The 11,929-nt window shown below is 45.5% G+C and overlaps 1 protein-coding gene across 5 annotated transcripts in view; it reads right to left on the bottom strand.

Annotated features, from left to right (window-relative positions):
* Window positions 1-1,160: 1,160 nt before the first annotated feature.
* The window catches only part of atf7ip (activating transcription factor 7 interacting protein), a 27,029-nt gene continuing 16,260 nt past the window's right edge, over window positions 1,161-11,929 (bottom strand). For 3 of the 5 annotated variants that reach the window (XM_031871944.1, XM_031871945.1, XM_031871946.1), the window contains exons 2-14: window positions 9,548-9,600; window positions 8,164-8,694; window positions 7,627-8,056; window positions 7,008-7,189; window positions 6,771-6,908; window positions 6,586-6,657; window positions 6,386-6,495; window positions 4,733-4,797; window positions 3,308-3,958; window positions 2,873-2,974; window positions 2,686-2,763; window positions 2,365-2,447; window positions 1,161-2,078 (exon numbers count right to left, since the gene is read on the bottom strand). In XM_031871944.1, the coding sequence (XP_031727804.1) occupies window positions 1,620-2,078; window positions 2,365-2,447; window positions 2,686-2,763; window positions 2,873-2,974; window positions 3,308-3,958; window positions 4,733-4,797; window positions 6,386-6,495; window positions 6,586-6,657; window positions 6,771-6,908; window positions 7,008-7,189; window positions 7,627-8,056; window positions 8,164-8,688 (2,895 nt within the window). In that variant the 5' untranslated portion in view covers window positions 8,689-8,694; window positions 9,548-9,600 and the 3' untranslated portion in view covers window positions 1,161-1,619. The other 2 variants (XM_031871948.1, XM_031871947.1) reach the window with 2 other exon arrangements.

Below are 11,929 nucleotides of genomic sequence, written 5' to 3'. Positions count from 1 at the left end.
ACTGCAGATCTGTTTGTTGAGGTAAATTACAATCAAGTACAATATTGACTATTAAAGAAAAGGGCTGTCTGGGTATTTGGCACTAAATCGAGGGCTGCAGGTTTGCTTGAGTTCATGCTTACCAATGTACTTGGATTCTCCTCTGCTTCTGTAGATGAAGCAAATGAGAAATGCACTATTATGCTAGACACCGACGTCCTCTTGTGGTCTGTGTGCGGTACATTTAAAGGGAACTGCAGTTAAAACGGGCAACCTGCAGAGTTGTATTGTTAACAAAGAACCTCTCACCAAAACATATTGTGTATTGTTGTTGAAACACCTAAAGTGCTCATAAAACATTTGCAAAGATGATTTTTAAAGTAGTGTAAATGTAGCATTGCACAGAAGAAACGCTCCATGGACCCTTTTACAGCTGACGCCATCAAAAATATACATGCTTTTGTAACAGGTGGCGTTTTGCCGACTTAGCAAGCTTTTAACATTGAATTCAAACTGTAACCAGCTTCAAGATGTGCGTTTGTTGCACGTTCGGTTGTCGGAATCGATATTTCAATGATTTAACTTCAACAGAATTCCAACACAGAACGTGTCCGTGGTTGCTCGTAGTAACTTAAGTAAATGGTTAGATAACAAAGATCATTATCACAGATAATAAACAGACGAGTATGTATTTAAAATTGATTGATGGCTTTTTACAAGGAAAGCTACATGTTCCGTTGGTGTTTTCAACAGCTGCCGCCACTACGAGCAACCCAGGACGAATTCGGCAGATTCACCAGTTAAACAGTCAATGTAATGACCACAGATAGCAACTATATAGTGACTTGTATGCTCATAATTTCTTGTTGATGTGATGTTACACACTAGTTATCTCAGCCAAATACAAAGTCAGTCTTTAGGTTGCATTTGAGATCTTTGGTGGTTAACAAGCAAACTTTAAAAGTGTTGATGGCACCAGATTCCCGAGTAGACCAAAGCTGCAGCACAGTACAAAGTGCTGTACCTACATTTAGAAACATCAACCATCTGTATGCTGTTATCAAGAGTGCCAATGTGGGCTCTGTTATTCAAGGTGGTAGATTGATAGTGTCTGTACTTGCAGTGAAAAGCTATGAACCATAAAACAGAAGATGAAATTCGTCACAAAATGAATACGCCAAGACTCTAAAAGAACTTTTTTATTGTGTTTGACAAAGTCTGGTTGCCAGACAAAACTTACAAAAGATATCATTCAGTTTCTACCACATATTTATATGTTTCTGTGCAATTCTGAGTTTACACCGATGATCCTCTCCCCTGTTCTGAAGTAAAACCAAAGAAATCCGGGTCAGAGTAACATGAGACGACCACATAAATATCTGACTTGGTTGAGGGGCAAAGTAATCCAATTATATACAACAGCTTGAGTCACAAAAAATACAACATGAACATTAACCAGACAGAACCAACCGTTTGCCGCTCTTCGATTTTCCAACCCATTCAGAAGTCCAGTTGTTATGCAGAAAGATATTTACAGATACTGTAGGAGTTCAATGCACAATACTTGAGTTTCTAACACAAAAAAGTAAAGGTCACAAACTTTCAAATGCAAAACAATTGGTTGGCCGCTCCTTAGCTGTTCAGCTGGAGCTGGAATTGATGACATTTGTGCACTGAGGTTCACAGAAGGAGCCAAAGCGCCCGTGGATGTCTTTGGCTCGAACGGCGAAATGATACGTGGATCCGGACTGGAACTGGGTCAGCGTACAGGCCATGGGCAGAGGAAGGGCGTTCACCTCCCCGATCTTCTTCCAGTGCTGCTGCGCCGCGCTGCTGTTCGAGTTGTCTTGATGGAAGGCATAGAGGTGATAGCTTTCTACGGCCGCACAGGTGCGGTCGGTCTCTGTGACGCACCAGGACAGCACTATGCCCGTCTGACTCGGCACCAGCTTCAGCTGAGGCTGCTGAGGAGGCGAGGACCGCTCGGCCTCGGGGGGGAGTCGTGATGGTGCGGGCGCAGCGGGGAGGGGGGGCAGCACCACGCTGGAGCTCCGGGTCGGCGTACTAGTGGTTATGGGGCGGGGTTTCATCTGAGAATCCTAAAAAAAAAAAAAAAGAAAGACAAAAAAAGTTGTCATGAGCTGTTCCTCGAGCAAAATTGGCTAAATATAATTATGATTACTAAACATAAAAAGCCCAGAGATCATTTATATTGACAAAAGGGTCTGGGACGGGTCATATGCTGAGATAAACAAATTCCAAACAGCTTTGAATTGAAGCTTTTAAAGTAAAAAATATATTTTAAAAAATCAATCATATGCAAATAACAATCACCCAAAACATAGCAGATAATCCCATTTGTAAAATGCAGTTCTAAACCCTCACCTGTGTGGGGCGGTGGTGGACCGTCAACTGAGGATTGCTGGATGCGCTCTGATTGCTTTGCGGGGATGACCTGGGTGCCACACCTGAGTGAAGAGCACATGAAAAGAATTACACACACATACACTCTGTGTTTTACATCTGAAATACACATGTCATCACTTTAATTATGTGTTTTTCATTTTTTTTAAATGTAGAACTACTTAACAGTTTGACCACAATAGTGCTCAATAGCCAGAAATAAGTGTGGAGCGCTGGTTTATGCATTTGTCACAATATCACATGTACGCGTGTAACCATGCCCTCGGTATGATGTGGTCTTACTGTTGGGAATGCTGATGACTGGGGTCGGTCGCTGGGTGGGTGAGGGAGCCGTGACAGTGGCGCTCTTCACTCCCGTCACTGGAGAACATGGAAGTAGAACATAATCAGACTACTTTGCATGACCGTGTGTGAAATAACAAGCTAATTTATTGTATGTTTTATTGTAAGAGGTGTCCATCACCCTTACCTTGTACGTCATCATCGTCCTCAGTGAGATCGATGACGGAGCCTTTGGGTCGTCCCCCTGGAGCAGCTGCTTTGGATGGATTGGATCCTGTAGCTTGATTGTCTGAGAAAAAGAGAGAAAAAAAAAGGATAAATGTTGAGATAATTTAGAGATAAACAGAAAAAACAACAACTAACTTTTGACTATTCTTTTGGCAGAACAAAGACAAGAGATGGATCAGGCAACACAAGTTACCGGTGACATGACGCACATACGGCACAGAAAGGCCAACTGCTGTTTAAACAAAAATAAAACACATAAGTGTCTTACATAACAAGGAAAGCCAAGAGTCTTTACATCCCATTCTGACATTTCTGGGACTCCCCGAATGAACTACAAGTGTTTTTTTAAATACCACGAAAGAAAACAGCCTTGGTAATCAAAGTACCACCGCACCTGTCTTTGATGTCAGAGACGTCCCCTGTGGCGGTCCTGGAGCGGTGGAGCCTGTTGCTGCAGGTCCAGAGGTTGCAGGCGAAGAGGATGAGGACAGAGCTCCCGCTACAGACACGGACTGAGCCGGCATCCTGGCCGTGGTCACGGACACCCCCGCGTTGGGTGTAGTTATCCCCCCAGCTCCGCCCTGGTACACAGCACGGGCGAGAGAGATCTGGGCGGGGGACATCTGGCCGGCCTGGAGCGCCTGGACGGTGGCGACGACCGGCGCCGAGTGCGGCGAGGTGGTAATGGCGGGGGCAGGCTTGAGTATAAACGTGGCGGTGGAAGTAGTGGTTTTGGCCTTGCCGAGCGAGCCGGCCGCGGACAGCGAGGAGACGGGGATGTTGACCAGAGTTCCTGCCTGGCCATTGGTCATCGATAGCGGCAGCTGGATGAGGAGCGGCTGGCCCCCCGCCATCAAGCTGCCCCCGCCGGTCGCCTTCAGCAGCAGCGTGCCCGTGGGGCTCTGAGTGGTGATGCCGGTGGCCAAGTTGGAGCCGGCGTTAGACGTGGTGGTGATCAGCTGGAGGATGGGGGCATGTGACACCATGGCGGTGGAGGTGGGCGTATGGGCCAGACCTGAGACCGGAGCTGACAGGCCTGGATTTGCTGAGCGGGAAAAAGGAAAAAAAAAAAAAAAAAAAAGGAGAAATGTTTCAGGATGTGACAGAGATTTTGTGCTCCTTTACTCATCTGCTCCTGATCACTTAAAGTCAACTAAAGGGTGCAAAAACCAGGAGCAGATTACTCGCCATCGTATCCTTGCATTGTGGTACTGCTAGCATGCAAACAGCTATTGCAGCACTATAAAGCAGATACATTCAATCACACACTCATGCCCCAAGGACACTTAAAGGATCCGGATGGCAGTTTTTGTCTCTCGGTGTAAATACGTCCCACACCAAAACCAACAATGCTTTAGTCTATTTGCTAAATACTTTCTGGACCCTCAGCTCCACGCCACTCATGCCAACTGAAAACGTAAACTTTTTGAAACCATTACTCAAACAAGAGTAAACAGTGATGGAGGCTGATTCTGTATGCCAGGGAGTATTTACGGTAGTAGTAGCAACGCTTATGTCGAACTAAGGCCCCTCCGGGTTCGGCTACACAGGAAATACTTGCTCGTAGGATCAAGTCATTGTTGGATTTGGTCTTTTGAAACATTCTTTGCACTGTGGAAGGAAACTACCGCATCCAGACTGAACCACATGGAAAACGTGCAAAGTCCACGCGAGAAGAATCAGAGCCACGATTCTAATTGTTTTTGAATGAAAACCTTTTTGGGAGGCGACACTGCTAACCATTGTGTCTCCGGTTAATCCAATCATAAAAGGAAAATACAAACACAACATCCAGCATAAAGGAAATCCTGCTACTTACCAAGTGTGCTGGACGAAGAAACGCTTGCTGCAATCTGCTTTATCTCCATGGAAGTACGGACTGGCCTGTTCAGAAAGATTGCTTATGCTTAGAGCTATTTTCATCCATTTAAGGAAGACGAGAGAATGTGGTACGAGGATTTCATTTTATTCAATTTGGTACATCATAGACGTCATATTTGAACAACTTCTGGGGAGATTCCAACTAATAATTGAACTAAATATGCAACTTTTCATTAAAGCATTCATCAGTATGGACCGCAAGTACAGTTTTCAAGTGCGATGCCGAGGAATATGCCTTTTTCAATTTGAAATAAATTTGGATAAACGCTAACGAAAAATCTCAATGCAATGATCATTTCAATGATGCATAATGACAATTGTCCCAGTGTGCTTCTGTTCCTCATAACAACGCAGAATTTCTGCTGGCATATTCGCAAAAGAATTCCGGCCTTCTCTTCACTCGCAGTATTTCATTGATGACGTCGCGGATCTCTCTCCAGCCGTCACAGGACATCACAGGGAACCTGCGCTCTATGTACATCCTCATTGTCCTCCTCAGGTTGGCGGGCAGAGCCTCCTTGCCCATTAATCCCACATAATTGACCTTCGCCACCCAGTCGCAGTAGACGTCGTATGGGACTAGGTAGCGGAATAAATAAGACGCGTAGCGGTCGGGTCTGGGATTCCCTGAGCTCCTCTTGCAGTTGTGGTACAGCCCTTTCTCCAAGTCGGTTGTGATTGGGCGCAGTTTAACGTCCGCCTGGCATTTGCCTTCGTTATATTCGGCCAGCTTTTTCGCCATGGCAATGTGACGCGACATATTTTTGTCCTCTGCCTCCTCCTCCTCCTCCTCCTCCTCCTTCTTCTTGACAGACAGTACGGGACTCTTACCGACAGAGGGCGCCACTCGCTCTCTGTGCGCCTCCGGCTGCGGCGCAACCGTCTGCCGACGGAGCACGCTGTTGGGAGGAGAGGTGCAGTTTTAACCTCACTCTGCACTGCCTGAGGAAACGGCTTCACATTGTAGAACGTCACAAGACTCAAGACCTGGACCCGCGCAGGGGTTACTTTGCAGGTGCGAAACACAGACTGACGCGCGTGTGTGTGTTTGTTTGTTTATTCCAAACCAGTCTTAAGAACTATTTGGAAGGCAAAGAGTTTTTTTTGTTTTTTTTAAAGTTGATCCCGACAACCCGAACAGGGGACTTGGAATCTTGGGTTCCCAAAACGGTATGGATTTGGAGGATGTAGGGATTCTTTATCGTGAATTCAGTCTCTGGGGACTACAGATAGCAGCCTGGGACAATGTCAACTACTCTCGCTGTGAACGGCTCCGTGTGGAGTACGGGCTTCAGTCCGGTATTGTCACGTTCATACAAAGGCCAAATTATATTCACACAAAATACCAAAGTGGACAGACTGCTGTATAATTCAAAGATAACATGTTTCAACACATCTATGCTGGGAATTTTGATTCATCTAAATATTTCGTCAGAGGGATGAAATGGTTATGAGCTGGCACTGAGATTTAAAAATAAAAAAAATCACTTCCAATAAGAGAACCTCATTTCTAAATTCATAAGTTAACACATATGTAGTATGGCTGACAAAGACTTGGAGGAGAAATAACTCTGTGCACGGACACACTTACCGTTGAACTTGAGGGCTGTTTGGGGGCTTGGCGGCAGCAGCGGTGGCGGCGGCGGCAGCAGTAGCGGCGGCGGCGGCGGCTACGGCAGCAGCACTAACGGCAGCAAGGGACTGCGGAAATCCAGACAGCTTCAGACACAATCGCCTCCATACCAGGTGCAAAGGATTTTAGCGTGCAACAAAATGAAAAACATCTCTTACCTCCTGTTGCCTTTTGTACTCTGACGCCTGATTGGCCTCTCCAAACTTCTTTGTTAGGCGGTTTATCCTGGCCTAAACAAACGGGGGAAGAGAGAAAGAGAAAGAAGTGAATTCTAGCGGCTCCGTACCTACATAGTACTAATCAGGAACAAAGAGAACATCTGTGAGTGGGACCGTCTACTTACTTGGAGTGTGAGGATGGCGTTTTGCCGTTTATTGGTACCCTCAAGCTTGTCTACTCTGTCCTTCAGCTCTTGGAAATGTTTGTCAAAATTGGTCAGCTCCAGGGCCCTCAGCCGTTCATCAACCATCTGTTGCACAATCTGAGAAGGAACGTAAAAAAGGTTAAAGTCATGAAAGACCCATTGGCATCAAAGCAGAGTTGAGTTAGCGCAGACTTTAGCATAGATGCATGTACGAACCTTTTCAAGTTTGTGGGGATCGCCGGCTTTGGCGGTAAATTTAAATTCCAGTTGCGCCTCCAGCTCCTGGCGCTCCACCTTGGGCCTCTTCCCCTCTCTTTTTATGGTTTGTCCGTCTTTTTCGAAACCCTCTGATAAAGTGCGCTTCAGTCCCGACGTGGAGCCCTTCTCCTCCTGCACTACTTGGGAAACAAAAGACAAACGCAGACTAGTACCTTGTATGCATAAAATGCTCGCTGGCACTGTTCTATGGAGGCTCGGTCTGTGTCAAGACCGTCTTACAAGTCACAGGAAGTAAGTCACAAGTCTGTGTGACATCACTGAAGACTACAAATCTATGACAGACAGCCTTTTTTGACAGAGTGTGGGCGTGGAGTTTAAAAGGTCAAAGCAGGGAGGCTCTAACAAAGAGACATTGTTTGAGTACGAATTTAAATGACATCTCATTAACATGTAATACACCCTATAATTACAAGCAGAGTCTCTGTAATAAAATCCCATAGCCTCCCATTTCCGGTCTACGTTGGCTCAACTAGAGAACAGTAACCTAAAGCTCTGCTTTAATATAATATTGAATGACGCATCTAATATCTCTGCTTTGGTTTTCACTCTCTCATACCTGTATTAGATGGTGGAGTGGAAGATGGCCGAGATGTCTTTTTTGTTTGTCCAACTAAAGTCTTTTTCTTTTTGGTTGAGTCCACCTCCATCTTTTCCTCACCGATTGATCCTTTCTTCACACCCTCTTCTTTTATGTCCTCTTTGATTCCCTTGTCTTGCTTCGCATCCTTAGAAGAGGACGCTGGATGAGACGAGACAGGAGAAGGAACAGAGGAATCGGAAGTGGTAGATTTGAGGCAAAAGGGCTTCTGATCTTTTATTTTGACTGTGGAGGCCGCGGGGTCCTTGGCCTTCGTAGTGCCACTATCAGTATCCATTGGTTCTGTGCAGCCAGACCCCGGAGCGGGGACGGGTGAACATGGAGCTGAACCTTTGACAGAATTCTTGGACAAATCCACATCTGGGTCCTCTGTTGTAGTCTGGTCCTCCTGGGGAAGAACATAATGAACCATTGATTAATTAATCTACACTTCAACATTAACTCAGGATAAAGTCTGGTGTGCGAGCTATTTCCTAAGAAAGTCTGGGCATTCACCTCTTTCTTTTCCGTCTTTGGGGTCACCTCAGATTCTTTTTCCTGGTTTTCCTTGGATTCTGTTGATGCTGGTGTAACGGACTCCTTTGATGAAGACACCGGTGAGCCTTTCTTCTCCTTCACCTCCTCCTCCTCCTCCTCCTCGTCGCCCTCCATCTTTTTCAGTTCAAAGTTCAGAGAGTGGAATGGCGACGTGGGAGGAGTTTCTTCCTTCGCTTTTGGACTTTCCGAAGAGGCCGGGGACGGGGACAGATTGAGGGACAGGTAAGGAGCCGGGGAGGCGGGGGACGCATCTCCGGAGTTTGAGTCCGAGGCGTTGTTCTGCTCCTTGTCCCCCGCTTTTGGTCCGTCCTCTCTGTGCGTGCCGTTCACTAGAGACGGTGGCGGCGACGCGTCGGACACACCCGAAGCGGCTGTCAACAAAGTGCTGTGAAGACACTCCAGTTGCTGTCGGTCGCTGATCTTCATGGTTTTCCTGGCCCGGAAAATCTTCTTCTTCTTCTCCTCGGTCACAACAACTTCCATTGCTGCCTGTGCAGGAGAGATCAGATGTTATCAAAGGGCTGGAAAGTTATCAAGGGGCACTGCATGGTACAGGAAAGGCTGCAGGGTTTCAGATCAAACACTAGAGGTCACTGTGGAGCCCCGTGGCTTTCCTGTTTGTTCTTTTCTAGAGGGTTCTTCATTCACAGAGATCTGCAAAACCAAACTGGTCGGTTCCCCGACAGCCGGATTCTTTACTAAAATTCGACAAGCTAAAATCAGACAGATCCTCACTGCCCGATCACACATGGATGTATCTGTCCAACAGGGACATCAGTCAAGCTGCAGCTCAGTAAGCCAGGGAGGCTTTTTCATGTCCCTCAGAAAAACTCTCAACTGCTCGGACAAATTCCACTTTCCTTAATTTCCTGATTAAACTATGGACTTCATGTTTACCAAAGCCCCGATCCCGAGAACAGAAAGGATATTGAAGTTAACAGCAGCAACCAAACCTTCCTCCCATCCCCCCGCGATCCTATTGGTTCAGGCCTCAGCAAATCAGAACGGGCCAGTCAAGGCTGTGTTGGCAGCAGTAGGGAGGTTATGCAAAACCTGGAGGATTTTTTTACGTACTTAGCTCTGATTGTGGCACACGTTGTAGTGTTTAGGCTAGTTGTCTAATTTCACATGCATTCACTTCATGTGTATTCAATTTGACATGCATATGTGTGTGTGAGGATTTAAACTTCTTTCAATGGGAGTCAAAAATAATTTGAAATGCATTAAAGCTGTGTGCTGCAGTAAAATTCTCATTTTACATTCAGCAGCAAACAAGAAATGTGCTCTGATATTAAATAACATGCGACGCACACACTACATAGATTATCTAAGGATAACTCACCTTCAACCCGAGAGGATCTTGCTCATTGATTTACCACAGAATCCTTCGACAACCTGAGGGAGAAAGAGATTAGAAATTTAGCAAACTCTATATTACCGCTTCAAACTAGGAGGACGACATCAACTTTGTATTAAATCCACAGAGCATGGAAGTGGAAGTGTAACCCTAAATGTAGCTCCTCTGAATGAAGTGGTCTATCTCCTTCCCTTGAGCTGAAACTGAGTCCTTGGCACCAAAAGTAGATATTTATTTGTGGGGTCGCTACGACTTTCATCAAACTGGAGGAACAATTATGTTGAGGACAAGTAAGTATATTCACATTTATTAAGACTCTGTGGACAGAAAAGGCTGGTATATATATATCTCAGACGGTGACGTGATTCCTGAGAATGTTGAGACATCTGAACGTTACTCCAGTTTTACTTTTCTTTGCCAACAAATCTTAAGAACAGGATACTTTCTAATACTAAAGTCGATGCACAAAAGCTGACTTGTGAATTATTTGCAGGCTAAGAGAACCCAATTAGAGACGTGACACTGTAACCAATCACACGAAGAAAATTAAAAACAGGGAGAATTTTGCCAGAACAACGGACAGAGAGGAGAACTGCAAGAAAGCACCTTTCATACACGTTCCCAACCTGCGTCTTAGTGAGGATGAGCTCAAGAATGTGCGGCCACAAGGGATTCCTTTATTCCTGAGATCCATCAGTCTGTCGACTCACCTAATGTCAAAACACAACGCAGACGTACTGAAATGGTAGGTACTGTATGTAGTCGAATCCGTCGGTTTCAGAATGCAAAGCCAGCCATCATTCAAGTAGCTGATCTGCTGGGAGCAACGAGCTGCTTCACTTCTCCACTGTGAGGCTGGTTAGCTTCACCGTTGCTGCATTGCCGGCCTGCTAGACTGCAGTTGACAGAGCCACCTGAATGGCTCCTTTTTTGAATTTAGCTATGTGCATTTTGCCACTTGGCAGGTTGTCACATGTGCAGGGAAAAAGTGCACTTCACTAAGGGCACCGATCCCGACTTACTGTGGGCCTACAGCTTAAACTGTACACGCACAACTCCTACTCTGCTTCCATACCAGCAACCATGCTGCCTGCAATGATAATAAACTCCTGAAGAAGAACTGCTTCCAATGCAGCACAACAAATAAACAAATGATGACAAATAAAAAGATAAAGAGCGGTGGAAGTTGTGAGCACGGTGACCAGTACCTCACATTCCAATGTTATTGCACACTGCGCAGAGCACGAGATCCCCCTCCCCCACCCTACGGCCTCATTCACTGCGCCTGAATTCAGTGAGCAACTCAAAATGGCCGTCAGCTCGGCTCTTTGCTGCCAGGCTGAGCTCTCGGTAGCTAGCTGATCTAGAGTCTCTATCAGAGATATTCGGTTGCAGCACCACCACCCTGCTGAAGATCACTGTTCTGTTCAGCATGATGCTTCAGAATATATGGAAGTCATTATATGAGCCACAGTAAAACATTATTAAAATGTTTATTTCTCCATTTGTTCAACTCCTATAATACATGCTTTAGCTAATCCTCAGCCGTGACCGTGTTAATATACAGCCTGTTAGGGTTTATACATTATATGTACATTAACCATAAAAGCACTGTAGTAAGTATAATAACTCCTTTTTTAAGCCCATATTTAGAAATAGGACTTCTCTCTTAGTGAGTGCACGGCTGAACCGAATTCGGAGAAATGCAGAAAACAAACATTGCACGTGTGCGACGAGTAGTCACATGTCGGGTGTGGCATTGCTGCCAAGTAAGTTGTTTTTTTAAAAAGAAGAAAAAAAAGAAAGAGAAAACCCTACTTGGCTCAGTTAAACAGCATGGGTACACATAGATTCGGACTAACCTCTCGGGAAAGCTTGGTAAACTCAGAAGCGTATCGTTAGCCAGGATAAACTGAAGGTGCATGGGTCTGAATTTACGCTACATGATGCCGTGTAAAGCAAGTCACGCTTGTTTCCTGACACAAAACATTAAATGCACTTCTACGGTGACTCGGGTTTTTCTTTTCTTTTTAAAAATGATGCAGCTCCGGTCAAATTTATCACACGCAAGGACTGCGCTGAACTGGAGTCAACAATTCAACACTCTCCCATTTCAATGCACAGGAAGAGAGGGCTTGCACAAACTCCAGTGCCTTTTAAACATTCATTTCAAAATTTTGATATTGTTATGAGACTAGATTGAGTTTGTTGCTGTGTCTTTGATAACTAGTGTACCAAACATGAAAAGGGATTTTTTCACATTTGCCTTTGTGTGAGGCTGGAGGCGCCAACAACAGCAGACATGGAGAGATGTCCACCCTCTCTCTCTCTCTCTCTCTCTCTCTCTCTCTCTCTCTCTCTCTCTCT

Source organism: Anarrhichthys ocellatus, unplaced genomic scaffold (assembly GCF_004355925.1).
Source record: "Anarrhichthys ocellatus isolate YVR2014 unplaced genomic scaffold, GSC_Weel_1.0 scaffold61, whole genome shotgun sequence".
NCBI lineage: Eukaryota > Metazoa > Chordata > Actinopteri > Perciformes > Anarhichadidae > Anarrhichthys > Anarrhichthys ocellatus.
The sequence above is the reverse complement of the archived record's forward strand: the minus strand, read 5'-3'. Positions and strand labels throughout refer to the sequence as shown.